General features: G+C 42.5%; 1 protein-coding gene across 1 annotated transcript in view; it reads left to right on the forward strand.

Moving 5' to 3' along the window:
• The first annotated feature begins 422 nt into the window (after positions 1-422).
• The window catches only part of Cralbp (Cellular retinaldehyde binding protein), a 110961-nt gene continuing 91556 nt past the window's right edge, over positions 423-19827 (forward strand). Inside the window, exon 1 of the mRNA XM_067156081.2 lies at positions 423-624. Within this exon, the coding sequence (XP_067012182.2) occupies positions 431-624 (194 nt within the window). The 5' untranslated portion in view covers positions 423-430. The remainder of the gene's footprint in view (positions 625-19827) is intronic.

The raw sequence follows: 19827 nt of genomic DNA on the forward strand, positions 1-19827 counted from the left end.
CACATCTCTAACGGCATTTTCTACAAACAGGTTAAAGAGATATAGTGACAGTAGGCAGCCTTGCCGTACTCCTCTTCTAATTTTTGCTTCTCTTGTAGTAACATTAATATTAACTTCCGCTGTTTGAGCTTTATATAGATTCAGAATAAGGCGCGTGTCTTTCCTTACTACAACCGCTAAATACCCTCATAGCCCTGTGAAGAGATTTTAACCTTTCTTAACAACCTCGTTAATATGATTACCTCAATGCACGTCATTCTTTATATTACCTAGGTGTTTACAGTGATCTCCATGAGGTACTGTCACTTGCGAAGAAGTTATAAATCTAAACATAATTACTCAGTCACAACCTTTTCCTACCTATAAATATTTGTCAGATTCTTATATAAGAAGGTATATCACTCGTAAATGTCAATTCGTCCCTCGTTTAATGACCGAATTCATCCTACAATTAGCAGGTCGTATCCGTGACATAACTCGTATGGATGGAGTGAGTGGTGGGGAGCATAGTGGAAGTGTGCAGAAAGTGTTGAGAAGGCCAAGCTGTCTTCAGGAGAGCTCACCAGTGTCTCGGCACCGCTTGGCACACGACGACCAGAGAGCAGCTCTTCTGCACCGCATAAGGTAAGACAACTTCTCTGTGTGTGTGTAGTACAGACACTCTTGAGGAATAGGATGCCATGGCCAGTGATGGCAATAATTGCTACATGTAGCACTATTGTCGGAACTAGCTACCATACCTGTCTTCGAGAGGTCGACCATGTAAGCTTAACAGACGTCTCTGATTTCCGGGCACAGTCTCAGTAGGAAATGTGTCCACGGATTTAATCACTTGTCGCCAGAAAACCGCGGATTTTCAGTGTTCATTATTAGCAAGGTTTTACGTCAACAATAACACTCCATGACTTTTTAACTCATCATTTTCATTTTTTTTAAAAAATACACGAATAACCACGTGCGCTGTTTGAAAGCACACACCTCGAATGCCCAAATATCGCCGAGGCAAAAGAGGACAAAACTTGCGATGTCCCAAGGGCCTTATCAACAATAACGTTACTCTGACCGACTATTGTTGTGAGTGAGATGTACACTGTCCTTTGTCTCTTCTATTGCCACTCATTTTCGCTAGGTAGCATTACTGCTGCAATTACAGAACCAACCCATCGACGAAGGGTCACAGCTGGTAGTTTCATATTAAAATCAATTTTAGCAAAACAACTCAAATACAATTTATAGTTGAGGTTATTTATTGTTGCCTTCTACCCCCATTTTACGATTAGGCCCAGATACTAAAATCAGATGCAGTGTTTCCGTACTGAGCGAAATTTCCCACGGACGAAGGAAAAATGGACGTGTCTATGGAATCATGGGTAAAATTTAAGCATGCCTGAAAAACGTGGGAATTTTAATATCGATGTGCCCTAGATATATGGAATGTTATACCATTTCTATATATATGTTTAGAAAAATGAAGTGTCCTCTTAAAATGAGAGCCCGTTCCATATAGCACCAATTAATGAACCCTGTTTTTGCTGTTGTTGTGTTGTTCAAACTCTTCAAATCATCCACGAGAATGAGCCCAATCGCTGAGCAATATTGGTTGTTATAAGTATCCGGTAAATGTTGAATTCATTTATATAAGTTACTTATGAAAAATAAAAATGAAATTATGCAAACTAAAGTCAGTCAGTCCGGCCATTATATCCGGTCGATTTCCTTCAATTTTTAAAACTGAAAGGTATTTATGCACAGAGTTGTCATCAGGTACTATAAATCACTTAACTTCCGCCTTCCTCAAATTATTTGATTTTTTCAATTTTTTGTCACTTTGAAGCAATCATATATTTGGTTCTTATTGAGGTTCGGAGTTCGTTTTGGCCTAAGAACACTCAGTGGATCAAGCTCTTTCACTTCAGCTCTTAACTATTCAACTTGGTTGATTCTGAGGAAAAATATGAGTGCACATTCAATTTGACGTCTCATTTTTCAACATTTTTTCCTCATTGAAGCAATCATAACTTTCGTTATAATTGAGGCACGCAGTTCGTTTTGGTCTAAACACACTCAGTGGATCAAGAACTTTCTTTAGAGGTAATAACTACATAAATTGATAGATTCTTAGAAAAGTCATGGTGTTGTTCCAAGGAACGTTTAATTCAATTTCTTTGTCTGATGTATTTTCAAGTGTTTTCTTGACATAATATTACATTCTATTACCACAGCAGATCATGTGCTTTATTTTATTAACTCGAAACTTTGCAAATACATCCGTGAGGATAGTAACGAACAACACAATACTTTGTACATTGCGGGCGGAGCCAGCGGGAAACTGCTAGTATTTAAATGAATGTACAAGTAGCATGTTTAACAGCATTTCTTCTTCCTAAGCCGTCGTATCCAAACGGAGGTAGACGATCCACACGGCCAGCTCCGATCTTGACGTTGCAGCGATGCCATGTGGATTTATTGGAATATCTCTCAGGATCTTTAATGCAGTGGTTTCTCGTTGCCTTCTGCATCCTAATGCCGTTGACCAAACTGGTTCCTCCGCCTTTGGGAACAATTTCTTGTCCCCAGGACAATAGAGTGCCCGCTCATCTACTCTCAAAGAGACTGTTGGCACTTGGTATAGGGGATCTCCTTAAACCGGGAGATAATCGGTCCCTTCATTCGTTAGCCGCCTGCATATAACATATTATTTTTATATGCAGTCGTTGCCCCCTCTCTAGCGCGGGGAGGTGAATGTCAGGATTTCACCGTCATTGAAACAAGGACCAAATGGCATTTCCTTGTTTCTCTGGTTCTTTAGAGAGGTTAACAGCATTACGAATTATAAATATCAGCGGTAGTAAATCGTTTATAACGAAAATATTTGACACTAGCTATATTACCCGGCGCTGCCCGGGCATTTTATTGTCTTTCCTTTAAGTATTTCATTACCTGTTAATTATGTGTGAAGAGAATTGTTGAGGATTTCGTTATTGTGGCGTTGACTGATTAAAAACTGTTTTGTAGTTTAGAACTTGTTGTGTGTTTAATTTCAAGTCGTAGAGATTATTTTCTTTTTCGTTAATCAAACTAATCTCGGTAAGTTTGGAGATTTTCTAAATCACCCCACTTCGCCATGCCTACGTAGCTGAACTGGTACTTAAAAAGGCATTCAGAGTGCCCCAATACAACTCCGCGACCACGGAAACTATGGATTGGTCGTTTTCGATTATTCTTGTACGTCATCCCCTCTCTTAGGTTTGCCAGAAGATGTTTTACTCCTCCAGTATCTTTTCGAGATAGTAATTCGTATTTGTACGAAGTTTGGTTGAGAGCTATTCTGGAAGATATTGTACACACGTACATCTACAATTTTAGTAATTTTCCCCTTCACATCTTTAATTTTAGGATTTGTATTATTTGTTTCAAGTGGTTTGTTTTTAAGTTTTCTTAACCTTTTGACCACCAGCCTCATACGCGGTGTCCATGTCCTATACCGCCAAGGCCTAATGAGCACTTTTTACATTATTCGTAATAACTTCTGTTCAATTTATGTAAATTGGATGGGCAATTTTTTTATTTGAAGGTAATGCTTCGGGCATTTTATTGATGTAAACTAATGCACCTTTATTTTATAAATTTTTATTTTATGAAGTGATAATTCAAAAAAATATTTCCTTTCTTTGAAAAAAAGGAATTTCATGATAAAAAAAACGTTAAGAAAAATATTTTTACTATCAAAAGCTGCATTATTTTAGAGAAGTAGTGTTTCCTACACTACATATAAAAATAGAGCCTTATGCACAATATTGCAGTTACAATATTTTTTATTATATATATAATTCGCTGGGGCCATCAAGGACCACGTTAAGTCTTGTTGCATTTGACACTGAACTTGGCCTTCTTTAGAGCCCAAATTTCCCTCATTCTTTGTGAGTGGGCCTGCTTACGCTCCTCTGTCCAAGGGGCACCGTGTCTTCTCTTCGGTTGCTCGTCTCGGTTTAGCCCTTCGTCAATATTTTCTTGCGGAAGAGATCTCTGTTAAGGACGTCTTCAGCTGAGATATGTAGCATTCGCAGGTCGTCTTTGATATTTCTAAACCAGGGAATTGTGGTTTTGGGGTTCGAATCAAAAAAGTTAAATATTTCTTTAGTTAACTTTCTTCCGTCCATTCTCTTCAGAAGACCGTAAGATCGTGCTCGTCTTTTTCTTATTGTGTCGGTAATTTTCTCTATTTTGCTGTAGACTTCCTTGTTGGATCTCTTTTGATGGATTCCATTTCTGTACTTTGATCCCAAGATTCCTCTCACAATTTTGCGTTCTCTTTTCTCCAGTTCTTCAAGAAGTCCTTCGTTGGCATTTAGAGACAGGGTTTCGGCTGCATATAGAACTACTGGCTTCAGAACTGTTTCATAGTGACGTATCTTGGTGTTTTGGGAAAGGCATTGTTTGTTGTAGATAGTGCGGGATGTTTGGTAGGCTATTTCCAGTTTGCGTACTCGCTCCTGAAGTGCTTCTTTGTCCAGTCCATTTTTCATGATGATCTCACCCAGGTATTTGAATTTGTCTACTCGGGTGATGTCCCCGTATTTTGTATGGAGTTTTGGTGGAGCCTCTTTGATGTTAGTCATTACTTCTGTTTTCTCAAACGATATCTGCAAACCAGTTTGTTCGGCAATTTCCTTTAAAATTTCAACTTGAGCTCTAGCGGTTTCTATGTCGTTTGAGAGAACAGCAATATCATCGGCAAATGCTAAGCAGTCTGTTGCGATCCCCTTGGATTTGGTTCCTATTCTCAATGGACTGTAGTTGGTTTCCTGTAATCTCACCCGCCAGGTTCTGATAATCTTTTCAAGAACACAGTTGAAGAGTATCGGGGATAGCCCATCACCTTGTCGGACTCCTGTTTTGATGTCAAAGGAATGCGAGAGACATCCGTGGAACTTCACCTTGGATTTTGTATCGGTCAGGGTGGCACTAATTAATGCCACCAGTTTCAAATCAACTCCACATTCATTGAAGATGTTTAGCAGGACTTCCCGGTCAATGGAGTCGTACGCTTTCTTAAAGTCCACAAAGACAGACACATACTGCTTGGAACTTAGTGTACAATATCTGATGATCGTTTTGAGATTTTGTATCTGTTCAGCTGTTGAGCGACCTTTTCTGAACCCTCCTTGGTATTCACCTATTTGATGTTCGACTTGTGCTTCCAAACGCTCCAGGATGGCAAGTGATAGAATTTTGTAAGTCACGGGTAGCAAAGATATTCCTCTGTAGTTGTTGATGTTCTTCATGCTGCCTTTTTTGTGTAATGGATGGATCAAAGCTATTTTCCAATCTTCGGGTAGGGTCTCCTTGTTCCAAATTTCTTCTATTTGCTTTTGCAAGATATCAAGTGATTCCTCTGGGGCATATTTCCATAGTTCTGCTACTACTGAGTCTTCCCCCGGCGCTTTGTTATTTTTGAGACGGGCAATGTGGCGCTTGATTTCATCTCTGTCGGGTGGTCTGGAATCTGGGTACCTGAGTAAGGGTTCCTTAGTCTCAATGGCGCTTTGCGGTTTAGAGCAATTAAGTAAATTCTTGAAGTAATCTGCCAGAATGCTGCAATTTTCTTCATCTGACGTCGCCAGTGAGCCGTCCGTTCGCTCAAAGCATAGAGATGGTGGTTTATAGCCAGTGAGTTTGCGTTTGAAGGCTCTGTAGTACTCTCTCCTTTCATTCTTCCTAAAGTTTTGTTCTATCTTTTCAATGAGAGATTTTTCGTATTTACGGTCCTCAGTTCTGAACACCCTAGCTGCTTGGGCACGTTGGGTTTTGTACGTTTCCCAATCATTTTCTGATTTCGTAGAGTAGTACTGTTTCCACGCATTGAGTCTTTCTTGGAGGACTGATTCGCAGGTACCATTCCACCAGGCATGCTTTTTGCTTCTCTTGATTTCTGCAACGTCTTTGGCGGCCTCAACAAGGAGACTTTTAGCGTTGTTAAAGTCACAGTCATTTGGTCTAGCCTTCTCCTGGAACTCCTCGACCCTTTGCCGAAGTTTATCATTGTCGAAGCGTGTGATCTGTTTGGTTGTCTTCCTTGTGTTTGCGGGAATTGGTTTGAATTTGATAAGGGACATATAATGATCTGAGACCACATTGATGCCTTTCTTTACCTTGACATTCATAATCTCAGGGCTGTTTCTCCTGGAGACTGCAACATGATCAATTTGGAACTCTCCGAGAGCTTGGACGGGAGAACGCCAAGTCATTTGCTTTCTGGGTAGATGGCGAAAGTGGGTCGACATGACCTGCAGGTTGTGATTTTCGCAAATGGACACCGGTCTTTTGCCGTTGGGATTGGTTCTTTTGTGAGCAGGGTAATTTCCTATAACTTTCTTGTACTTCTCTTCACGACCTAGTTGGGCATTGAAGTCACCCAAAAGAAGCTTGACATGGTGTTTGGGGATTTTGTTTAATTTTTCATCCAGTAGGTCCCAGAAATTATCAACTTCGTCTGGATCAGACTTGTTCTTATCGTTTGTAGGAGCATGTGCGTTAACTAGGGCGTAGGTTTTGTTCGCGCATTTAATTGTGAGTATAGACAATCTGTCATTCACAGGTTCGAAATTTGCAACCTATTTAAGGATCTTGGTTCTAACAGCAAACGCGGTTCCAAGCATCACAGCTCCATTGAGGATTCCTCTTTGCGCTTTGCTCTTGAAAAATCGGTAGCCTTCGGATTCAAAAATCTCTTCATCTGGGTACCTTGTTTCCTGTAGGGCCATTATGGATATCTGATTTTTGTGAAGAGCTTTGGTGAGGGTTTTCAGCTTGCCAGTTTGTGTAAGTGAATTTATGTTAAAAGTTGCTAGAAAGGTTTTAGATTTTGGCCTGGGTTTTTGACTCTTCGCGGTACACTGAGACGCTCCGACTCGTCTCTTGCATGATGTCGAGTCTCCCCCAGAATCCGAATGAGACTCGTGCGCCGTGGCGTTCACGACGAGGGATTTATCCGAAGATTTACCCCCTGGGGTATGTTTCTTGAAATGTTGTGCCATCATGCTTTTTGACTTGACTTTGCTTTGGACGGGTACCCATCCTTTTACAACTAGGGTTGTTAGCCCTAGAGGTTGCCTCAAGATGTTTTCTGGCTTCTGGTCATTTACCAGTCTTCGCCGTAACCCTGGCAAGGGACCAGTTTTTTTCACGGTGGTATTTTATTTCCCTACTACCCTCTAACTCTGCTGGCGGCAGAGCCAGCGAGCTTCCCCAATTCCAATGGGACGCGCCCGATGGAGGTAACCGGTAAATCCCCACACGGGATTTATTATTATTATTATTACATTAACATGAAATTTTCTAATCTTACATTATATGCAAATGCTGCAGTACCTGGTTCATTTTAAGTAAAACATTATTACTAATGTCTATTTCAGACAGACATAACGATCAAAAATTCACTTTTTTTCCTTAAAAATTTGAAAAAGGAAACTATTTACTAATATTTACACATGTTTATGACGTGTTCTAGCAAATGTGCTTAGGGAGGCCGAAAAGGTGTACACCCTTCTTACACTGTTTACAAATGTATGTGGTCTTTTTTTTTCCATTTACCACCTTGACTAGTACTAATCTTTCTGAATACGGAAAAGTTGCGTTCCTTTTTTTTTTCGGTAAAATAGTAAGGGGTTCGTTACCCGCCCGCGGGAGCTGAATTGCCACTTGGCCACAACGCCACTCGGCAGCAAGTTCCTCAACTAAATTTGTTGTATATAGTCTTATTGGATCCAATACTAGTCCAAAACATGTATTAAACATTATTAAAACGAATAAATATCTTGGAAATTATTTTTTACCGGAACGTCCGATAAATCGAACGTTGGCGGTTAAAGGTTAATTGTGACGTGGATTGATTGTTTATGAACTCTTTTGTAAATTTGTAATTTTTTTGCTAGTGGCTTTACGTCGCACCGTCAATGGCGACGATGAGATAGGAAAGGGCTAGGAGTTGGCCTTAATTAAGGTACAGCCCCAGCATTTACCTAGTGTGAACATGGGAAACCACGGAAAACCATCTTCAGGGCTGCCGACAGTGGGGTTCGAACTCGCTATCTCCCGGATGCAAGCTCACAGCTGCGGGCCCTTAACCGCACGGCCAACTAAATTTGTAAATTTAGAAATATAGTTATGTGTATGAAATGAAATGTCGTATGGCTTTTAGTGCCGGGATATCCCTGGACGGGTTCAGCTCGCTAGGTGCAGGTCTTTCTACTTGACTCCCGTAGGCGACCTGCGCGTCGTGATGAGGATGAAATGATGATGAAGACAACACATACACCCAGCCCCCGTGCCATTGGAATTAACCAATTAAGGTTAAAATCCCCGACCCAGCCGGGAATCCAACCCGGGACCCTCTGAACCGAAGGCCAGTACGCTGACCGTTGAGCCAACGAGTCGGACGTTATGTGTATAATTTTACATTTTAGCTTGAAAATATTTTGTTTTGCCTTAAAGTATTTCCTTGTGGCAGTCCAGATTGTCTGAGAAGTAGTTGATCCTTTCAAACAATAGGCTAATAAAAATAAGTTATAACGTAAAGTATTTACGCGTCGCATTATATGTATGATGTACACTGGGACTGCCACCAATCAGCCGAGCGACAACTACAACTGTGTAATCACTATTTATCTCGGTGAATTCGGACCTTTTTTTTTCACCCCTTCTAAATCTCTTTGCCGATGGGTGCTGAACTTGGACTAAAACGACAACCGGAATGTCACTATTCATTTCAGTGACCCCGGTCCGACTCGTTGGCTGAACGGTCAGCGTACTGGCCTTCGGTTCATTCCAATGGCACGGGGGCTGGGTGTATGTGTTGTCTTCATCATCATTTCATCCTCATCACGACGCGCAGGGTTGCCTAAGGCTGTCAAATAGAAAGACCCGTCCTGGGATAACCAGGCACTAAGAGCCATACGACATTTCAATTCAGTGACCCCTGAAACTTTGTATTCGACACTAATATCGGCTGTTTTCCATTATTTTGCATGTCACCCCCTCCCGCAGGGATGTCTTACCCCTACAGTATTTTTTCGAGATAGTAGCTCAGATCCGTACCGAGTTTGGTTGAGAGCTTAAAGGCATCCGGAGTGTCAGTATTCATCTACGCCAGGGCCCCTCAAACGCCCAAAATCTCACGCGTGCAGATAGAGGCGCAAGAGCTCCGTGCACTGTGCATCGCTGCCGCTCGGCATGGCTCGGATCAACGCTTCGTCTCTGGGCTACTCGGCTAAGCTCGGCTCTACTCGGCTATACTCGGCTCAAGTCAGCCTGGATTTGGAGCGCTACGGCGCAAGTGGGGCAGAGGGAGACAGGCGGAGCGAGCGAGACAGGCGTGATGAAAGAGAGAGGAAGCGCTATTACTCCAAATCGAGGAGTGGGGGGTCTGCACTCTGTTCAACCAAGCTAAGTTGTCTCTTGCACCGTGCACAGTGCATGCACCCTGAGAGGCCCTGATCTACGCGACCCCGAATACTATGGATTCGACAGTAATAATCGTCGTTTTCTATTACTTTTAGTATTATCCCCTCCGCCAGGGGTGCTGAGGTGTCTTATGGTGATTGATTGGTGGTGATTATTGTTTTAAGAGGAAGTACAACTGGGCAACCATCCTCAATATAACACTAATCAGAGGAAAAAAAAGGAAGGGATCCGACACTTCGAAAAATGAAGATATCGGCCAAAGGAAGACAAGGGCCACGAAGGGCGTGAAATTGAAAGACTCCCTAGCCCTCGCAAACCTAATAGCGTCGGGGTCGGAAAAGAACAACAGTTGACCAAGAGAGGTCGGATAGGATAGATGAAAGTGAGGAACCTGGCACAAGTAAGTGGAAGCAATGCCGGGACTCAGCTGAGGGCCCCGGGGTCGCCACCCCACGCTCCAAAGTTCAGAGTCCCTGAAGCCCCTTTTAGTCGCCTCTTACGACAGCCAGGCGATACCGTGGGTGTTATTCTACCGCCCCACCCACAGGGGGACTAGAGGTGTCTTACCCCACGTAATTATTTTTCCACATAGTAAGTAAGTAAACTCGTGTCCTCATCCCGAGGTGGTGCAGCTCTTTTCAGGCACACCCCCATTGGAGGTGAGCTGCATGTACCATTTCAACCACGTACCGGCCCTCCTGCCAATTTTAAATTCCTGGCAGTACCGGGAATCGAACCCGGGACCCCCGAGGACGCAGCTAATAACACGAACCGTTACGCTACGGAGGCGGACTTTCCACTAAAATTGGTGCATAGATGACTTACTTTCCACATAGTAGTCTATAGTAAGTCATCTGTGCACCAATTTTAGTTGAGAGCTATGCTGGAATATAACGCATACATCCACAATCTCGGTCATTTTGGACTTTTTCTTTCATCCCTTCTCAACCTCCATTCCGACTGGGCATGATCTTGTACTTAAACGACATGCGGAGCGCCACTGTTCATCTCAGCGACTCCGAAACCTATGGTTTCGACACTATTTTCGATTATATTTATATATGTCACCCCCTCCGGACCACAACCCCTAGGGGTGACTTACCCACATATAGTTCTTTTTTTTTACGCACGTGCCTACTTCGAACACCTGGTCTGTATTCTACTGCAGAATCCTTGAGCTAACGTTGCTATGGCTACGGCTGGTAATTTCTACATCCAGTTCCTAGAGCGGGGTGGTGTGATGTCAATATCTCCAAAACGGTTGGTTTTAGGCCCTTAATACATGGTTTTCGGGGGCCGTCGGGCCTAACAGAGTTTTGTTCTACGCGTCGTGAGGCTTAAAATGAGCTTTATCTTGTCCTTGCACGTCAAATTGAAAATTTTGCCTATATTAGCCTATGTTAATGTGCCAAAGTGCCTAAATCTATGGAATGGAGAGGGATGTTAAAATTCCTTGTAGATGGGGTTACCCGCAGGCTCCTAAAAGTTAAGTATACAAAATTTGGTTCAAATTGGTGGAACAGTGTGGATTTGTATAAGGTACAGACAGACATACAGACAGACAATCTGCTTTATATAATACAGAGATTTCACATAATAATAATAATAATGTAACTTTGGGTATTATCAAGGATTTCACCGCGAATACTGAAGTGCTTCGGGTCATCAGCTAGTAATATATACTTCCCTTTGTAGGCTAACAGCGCAACATTAACAGCGTATTCTTTTGTGCACAGTAAGTTATTATTATTATTATTATTATTATTATTATTATTATTATTATTATTATTATTATTATTTCGAATATTCCATGAGCTGATGCTCGTATTAGGAATATTTAATTTAAAATTTCGTACAATTATAATATTGATATGCAAATTAAAATTTGTTCATACAGTAGGCTACTATAAATACGATTTGAACCTAAAATAATGTTAGCCATGTATATAAACACAATCAAATAGAAATAACACCTGATAAATAATTCGTCTAAATAGACTAAAATCAAGAGATTCAATTTTTTCATAATTTTCTTATTTTTTGAATGTATAGAAATTCTGGCAAGCTGTAAGTGATTCAAGAATGGAATTTTTAATGCTGATATAGTCCATAATACACCATAAATTCCATACGTCACCGTGTTCATAATTGGGACATGTACTGTAAGTTTCCAGATTGCAGTGCTGCATGATCACGCATTGATGAATTTGTGATTTATATTGGCCCATTTGAAGGCAAGCAGTGTTACCAAGGGGCATGCAATAGATAATCTAACCGGAGAAATGCCTTTTAATGAGTAGGTTTGGACATTAAGAATGATTTCTTGTTACAAGTTCTTTTACGTCGCACCGACACAGATAGGTCTTATGGCAACGATAGGATAGGACGAAGCGAAGGAAGCAGCCGTGGCCTTAATTGATGTACAGCCCCAGCATTTACCCAGTGTGAAAATGGGAAACCACGGGAAAACATCTTCAGGGCTACTAACAGTGAGGTTCGAACCCACTATCTCCCGAACACTGGATAGGTGGCGGTGGTTATTATTGTTGTAAGAGGAAGTAAAACTAGGCAACCATCCTCTATATAAAACTAATCAAAGAGAAAAAATGGAAGGGGCCCGACACTTCGAAAAATGAAGGTATCGGCCAAAGAAAGACAAGGGCCACGAAGGGCGTGAAAATGAAAGTCTCCCTAGCCCTCGCAAACCTAATAGCGTCGGGGTCGGAAAAGAACAAGTGTTGACCAAGGAGAGTCAGATAGGATAGATGAAAGTGAGAAGCCTGGTACAACTAAGTGGAAGCAATGCCAGGACTCAGCTAAGGGCCCTGTGGTCGCCAGCTCACGCTCCGAAGTTCAGAGCCCATGTGTCCCCTTTTAGTCGCCTCTTACAAAAGGCAGGGGATACCGTGTGTGTTATTCTACCGCCCCCGCACACAGGGAAGAATACTAGATACTGGCCGCACTTAAGCGACTGTAGCTGTCGAGCTCGGTAATAGAATGATCGTAAATATATATCTCTGTCATGGCCATCCATCAACGGTTGCTAATTTCAGATGACCACCAGCCCGGTTGCTAGGCAACTTTGTCTGACTATCCATCCATACCTTACATCACTGCCTGCACGGTTGCTATGTAACATTGGCTGACCTTCCATCCATACCTTACATCACAGTCTGCACGGTTGCTGGGTAACATTGTCTGACCATCCATCCATACCTTACGACACAGCCTGCACGATTGCTAGGTAACAGTCTGACCATCCATCCATATCTTACAACACAGCTTGCACGGCTGCTAGCTAACATTGTCTGACCATCCATCCATACCTTACATCAAAGCCCGTACGGTCGCCAGCTAATATTGTCTGGTCATCCATCTATACCTAACAACACAGCCTGCACGGCTGCTAGCTAACATTGTCTGACCATCCATCCATACCTTACATCAAAGCCCGTACGGTCGCCAGCTAATATTGTCTGGTCATCCATCCATACCTTACATCACAGCCTGCACGGTTGCTAGCTAACACTGTCTGACCATCCATCCATACCTTACATCACAGCTTGCACGGTTACTAGGTAACATTGTCTGACCATCCATCCATACCTTACATCACAGCCTGCACGGTTGCTAGCTAACACTGTCTGACCTTCCGTCCATACCTTACATCACAGCTTGCACGGTTACTAGGTAACATTGTCTGACCATCCATCCATACCTTACATCACAGCCTGCACTGTTGTTAGGTAACATTGTCTGATCATCCATCCATACCTTACATCACAGCCTGCACTGTTGTTAGGTAACATTGTCTGACCTTCCATCCATACCTTACATCACAGCCTGCACTGTTGTTAGGTAACATTGTCTGACCTTCCATCCATACCTTACATCACAGCCTGCACTGTTGTTAGGTAACATTGTCTGATCATCCATCCATACCTTTCACCATAGCCTGCTAGGTAACATTGTCTGACCTTCCATCCATACCTTACATCACAGCCTGCACTGTTGTTAGGTAACATTGTCTGATCATCCATCCATACCTTACATCACAGCCTGCTAGGTAACATTGTCTGACCTTCCATCCATACCTTACATCACAGCCTGCTAGGTAACATTGTCTGATCATCCATCCATACCCTACATGACAGCCTGCTAGGTAACATTGTCTGACCTTCCATCCATACCTTACATCACAGCCTGTACTGTTGCTAGGTAACATTGTCTGACCTTCCATCCATACCTTACATCACAGCCTGCACTGTTGTTAGGTAACATTGTCTGATCATCCATCCATACCTTTCACCATAGCCTGCTAGGTAACATTGTCTGACCTTCCATCCATACCTTACATCACAGCCTGCACTGTTGTTAGGTAACATTGTCTGATCATCCATCCATACCTTACATCACAGCCTGCTAGGTAACATTGTCTGACCTTCCATCCATACCTTACATCACAGCCTGTACTGTTGCTAGGTAACATTGTCTGACCTTCCATCCATACCTTACATCAACCTGCTAGGTAACATTGTCTGATCATCCATCCATACCTTACATCAGCCTGCTAGGTAACATTGTCTGACCTTCCATCCATACCTTACATCAGCCTGCTAGGTAACATTGTCTGATCATCCATCCACCCATACCTTACATCACAGCCTGTACTGTTGCTAGGTAACATTGTCTGACCTTCCATCCATACCTTACATCAGCCTGCTAGGTAACATTGTCTGACCTTCCATCCATACCTTACATAACAGCCTGCTAGGTAACATTGTCTGACCTTCCATCCATACCTTACATCACAGCCTGTACTGTTGCTAGGTAACATTGTCTGACCTTCCATCCATACCTTACATCAGCCTGCTAGGTAACATTGTCTGATCATCCATCCATACCCTACATGACAGCCTGCTAGGTAACATTGTCTGACCTTCCATCCATACCTTACATCACAGCCTGTACTGTTGCTAGGTAACATTGTCTGACCTTCCATCCATACCTTACATCAGCCTGCTAGGTAACATTGTCTGATCATCCATCCATACCTTACATCAGCCTGCTAGGTAACATTGTCTGACCTTCCATCCATACCTTACATCACAGCCTGCTAGGTAACATTGTCTGACCTTCCATCCATACCTTACATCACTGCCTAAACGGTTGCTATGGTTACACTTCCGTCAAACATTTTGTCTTGTCACGTTACACAAATTTGTGGATGACCCCAGGCATCAGACAGATTTATGTCAAAATGTCAGTGATTTCCTAAAGACTCAGATTTTGTGAAGTAATTATTATCTTACCGATTACTTAATGAAAAAGTAATTAATCAGTTATTAAGTAAAATTATTCTCAGTTAACTGTAATTCAGACCAATTACTTGTATTTCATACTTCTCCCTTCACTGCCTATCACAATTTTTTCATTTTTTAAACTGTATTACAGCATGACGAAGCTTAATTTAATATTTAGGATTATACATTACAGAGCTGTGGGAAAAATCAGGTCGATGAGGGAAATGTTAGCAATGTGAATTTCAACTGTAAATATTCGGCAACACTGATCAGACGCCAGTTGTTGTTATTGTTGTTGTTGTCGTTTTTTAATTCGCTGATTTGTAGCTCCACAAGCCCACACTTCTACGGCAATATACCACAGCTAACCGACTACATCGTAGTTTTGCTGAGACACAAGTGCTAATACAATGTACTGCAAGCACAACAATTTTTAAAATGCAACCTTCAAACTAATAAACAACGTGGTGTAACTGTTATTGTGTCTAGTAACGAAAACAGACGTATTGTACTGTATGTTTACCGAGTATTGGGTAAGGAGCCGATGTTGGGCAATATGTTCAAGAGTCGGAATAGGCCCGATCAAGGCACTTCCGGAGCCCAGGTAAATACAAAAAATGAATACGCCTCTGTAGGAACATTTTCGGGCGACTCTTATGGAAAATATAACATCTTAAGGATGATTACCATCCCTCACTGAACTTTTTTCCTTGTTTGCAATTTGATTTACGTTGATCCGACACAGATAGGTCTTATGCTAATGGTAGGACAGGAAAGGGCAAGGAGTGGGGAAGGAAGCGGCCGTGGCCTTAATCAAGGTACAGCCCCAGCATTTGCCTGGTGTGAAAATGAGGAAAGCACGGAAAACCATTTTCAGAGCCGCCGACAGTGGGGTTGGAACCGAGTGTCTCCGGAATGAAAGCTTACAGCTGTGCGACCCTAAGTCTACGGCCAACTCGCTCGGTACCTCACTGAAGTACCAACCTTCCCACAGCCTTACATTTCCCAAAACGCATCCTTCCAATTGAGAAGATGTTATTATTATTGTTACCGAGTTTTCCGTGGAACAGAGAGAGGTGAGAGAAGGTGCTGGTTACAAGATGAAAGTGAGGAGCCTGGCACAAGTAAGTGGAAGCAATGCCAGGACTCAGCTAAGGGCCCCGTGGTCGCCAACCCACGCTCCAAAGTTCAGAGCCCCAGGGCCCACTTTTAGTCGCCTTTTTTACGACAGGCAGGGGATACCATGAGTGTTATTAAACCACCACCACCCACAGCGGGCAGTTTTCTTTCTACCTCAAAGCCTCCATATTCAGTATAATTTAGTAAGCCACAAGGGAAGGAGTAAATCCTCACATTCCTTTAAGCACCTACAATCTGTATCCATTTATACTGCTCGAGGATGCGGAAAAACCAATGTGACAGCTGATACTTTGAATCGCACCCTGTCCAGGGTCAGCAAGACTGGTTATTTGATTCATAGAAATTGTGTACCAATAAACAAAAAATACTCGTACGTTAGATCCTTAGATTTTGCCGATGAATTCGCCGAATTTATGTTCCTGTAATTCACCGAGCGAGTGGATGCGTTGTTTCGGTCACGTAGCTATTAGCTTGCTATTCGGGAGATTGTGGGTTCGAATTTCATTGTCGGCAGCCCTGAAGATGGTTTTCCCTAGTTTCCCATTTTCATACGAGGCAAATGCTGGGGGCTGTACCTTAATGAAGGCCACGGTCGCTTCCTTTCCACCGAGCTCGATAGCTGCAGTCGCTTAAGTGCGGCCAGTATCCAGTATTCGGGAGATAGTAGGTTCGAACCCCACTGTCGGCAGCTCTGAAGATGGTTTTCCGTGGTTTCCGATTTTCACACCAGGCCACTTCCTTCCCAGTCCTAGCCCTTTCCTGTCCCATCGTCGCCAGAAGACCTATCTGAGTTGGTGCGACGTAAAGCAAATTGTAAATAATAATAATAATAATAATAATAATAATAATAATAATAATAATAATGCCCGCCTCTGTGGTGTAGTGGTTAGTGTGATTAGCTGCTACCTCCGGAGGACCAGGTTCGATTCCCGGCTCTACCACGAAATTTGATAAGTGGTACAAGGGCTGGAACGGGATCCACTGAGGCTGGGGAGATCGACTGAGTAGATGCGGGTACGATAACCACCTCAGCCATCCTCGAAGTGGTTTTCCGTGGTTTCCCACTTCTCATCCAGCAAAATACCGGGATGGCACCTAACTTACGGCCACGGCCACTTCCCTCCCTCTTCCTTGTCTATCCCTTCCAATCTTCCCATCCCCCCCAGCATAGCAGGTGAGACCGCCTGGGCGAGGTATTGGTCATCCTCCCCAGCTGTATCTTCCGACCCAAAGTCTCACGCTCCAGGACACTGCCCTTGAGGTGGTAGAGGTGGGATCCATCGCTGAATCCAAGGGAATAACCAATCCTGGAGGGTGAACAGATTAAGAAAAGAAGAAAATAGTAACAACAATAGCAATAACATGGACAACTTCACACAGGTATCTCGTTTTTAAATACCTTGGAGAAACAATTCCCGGTCTAGAAAGCCAAGAATAACGACCGAGAGGATTCGTCGTGCTGACCATACGACACCTCGTAATCTGCAGTCCTTCGGGCTGAGCAGCGGTCGCTTGGTAGGCCAAGGCCCTTCAAGGGCGGTAGTGCCATGGGGTTTGGTTTGGAGAAATAATTGTTCCTTCAGGATTAGACAGTTTGGCTGATACAAAAAGGACCTCAAAACTTGCGAGATCATTTAGACTAACATGGGGTCACTATAATAAACGAGTGAAAATGAAAAATGAAAACCTACAACCTGTTTTCCAGCCATTGACCGGGTCAGGGATGTAATGAGGGTCACCACTCCCAAAGTGATTTAGTAATGACTGATAGATGCTATGAAATGAGAATGGAGAGTGTTGCTGGAATGAAAGATGACAGGGAAAACCGGAGTACCCGGAGAAAAACCTGTCCCCCTCCGCTTTGTCCAGCACAAATCTCACATGGAGTGACCGAGATTTGAACCACGGTATCCAACGGTGAGAGGCCGACGCGCTGCCATCTGAGCCACGGAGCGTCCACGAGTAATAACACGTAATTCTAAACGGAAACATTATAAAGTTGCGGATACTCAAAAGCAAGAAGGTAAAATTCTTACAAAAATGTTCGGACTCATTGAAGAAAATGAAATTTGGATCAAAAGACGAACTGCAGACCTCAATAGTCACAGTTAATGACATCAATACTATACGGAGATGTTAGACATTTTTGGAGACATTTTAGGATGGATAATAATAGACTCAAAAAATGTAATAAATTCCAAAAACAGGAGGAAACAAGAGGGGACATGAATGAATTGAACATCAGAGAAGGCATCATGAAATATCGTAAAGTCTTCAGGACCTCAGTAAATAAACATAGATTTGTGGTGAAAACTAGCAGCAAGATTGGTACAAAGTGGTCAGAAGTACGGAAGAGGCAACACAGTGGACAAGTCATCAAGCCAATGGACAAATTCCAACGCGCTCTATGAATGGACATAATAATAATAATAATAATAATAATAATAATAATAATAATAATAATAATAATAATAATAATAATAATAATAATAACACGACGATGTGGATCGAGCGAAAAATTAACAAATGCCAGAATGTAAAGTGAGGCTTATCGTGGTCCTAGTTGGCCGATTAGCGAAGTTGAATGAATGAATGAATGAATGAATGAATGAACGAATGAATGAATGAATGAATGAATGAATAATAATAATAATAATAATAATAATAATAATAATAATAATAATAATAATAATGTCCGCCTCTGTGGTGTAGTGATTAGTGTGATTAGCTGCCACCCCCGGAGGCCCGGGTTCGATTCCCGGCTCTGCCACGAAATTTGAAAAGTGGTATGAGGGCTGGAACGGGGTCCACTCAGCCTCGGGAGGTCAACTGAGTAGAGGTGGGTTCGATTCCCACCTCAGCCATCCTGGAAGTGGTTTTCCGTGGTTTCCCACTTCTCCTCCAGGCGAATGCCGGGATGGTACCTAACATAAGGCCACGGCCGCTTCCTTCCCTCTTCCTTGCCTATCCCTTCCAATCTTCCCATCCCTCTATAAGGCCCCTGTTCAGCATAGCAGGTGAGGCCGCCTGGGCGAGGTACTGGTCATTCTCCCCAGTTGTATCCCCGACCGAGAGTCTGAAGCTCCAGGACACTGCCCTTGAGGCGGTAGAGGTGGGATCCCTCGCTGTGTCCGAGGGAAAAGCCGACCCTGGAGGGTAAACAGATGATGATGATAATAATAATAATAATAATAATAATAATAATAATAATAATAATAATAAAACAAGTGGAAAGTGGCTCTAATACACCCATTACACAAGAAGGGTAGCAAGCAAGATGTCAACAACTACAGTTGCTTACAAGATATTTTCAACAATACTACTAAACAGAGTAAAATCGACACTGGACAGTCAATTGGGTGAATATCAACGTGGATTTAGAGAGGGAAGATCTTGCGCTGAACATATTTTCAACCTGATATCTATAATTCGACACAGATTAATAAACTCCAAAGACATAGTTGTAACATTTATTGACTTTAAAAAAGCTTTTGACTCTGTTGATAGGGAAACCCTAGATAAAGTAATCCAGGAATTTGGAATTAAAACTAAATTGGCAAACGTAATTCGTGAAACACTTACAGACACTATCTCGAAAGTAAAATTTATGGGTGAAATATCGCGACCTTTCAAAATAAATACAGGTGTCAGGCAGGGCGATGGTCATCTCCACTCCTTTTCAATTTTGTCATGGAGAAAATTGTAAGAATTTGGAATGAAAAACTGAAAGAATCCAAAATATTGCCACTCATGCTGGGGAAGAAGAACAAAGGTGTTGCAATAAATTGCCTAGCATTTGCAGATGACTTTGCCATACTTTCAGAAAGCCTTACAGATGCAGCAATGCAAGTCATTCTCCTTGAAAAGACAGCCAATATGACAGGCTTGAGAATCTCTGCCGAGAAAACAAAATGTTTGACGA

The sequence above is a fragment of the Anabrus simplex genome, chromosome 12 (assembly GCF_040414725.1).
Source record: "Anabrus simplex isolate iqAnaSimp1 chromosome 12, ASM4041472v1, whole genome shotgun sequence".
In the NCBI taxonomy this organism is placed as follows: Eukaryota; Metazoa; Arthropoda; class Insecta; order Orthoptera; family Tettigoniidae; genus Anabrus; species Anabrus simplex.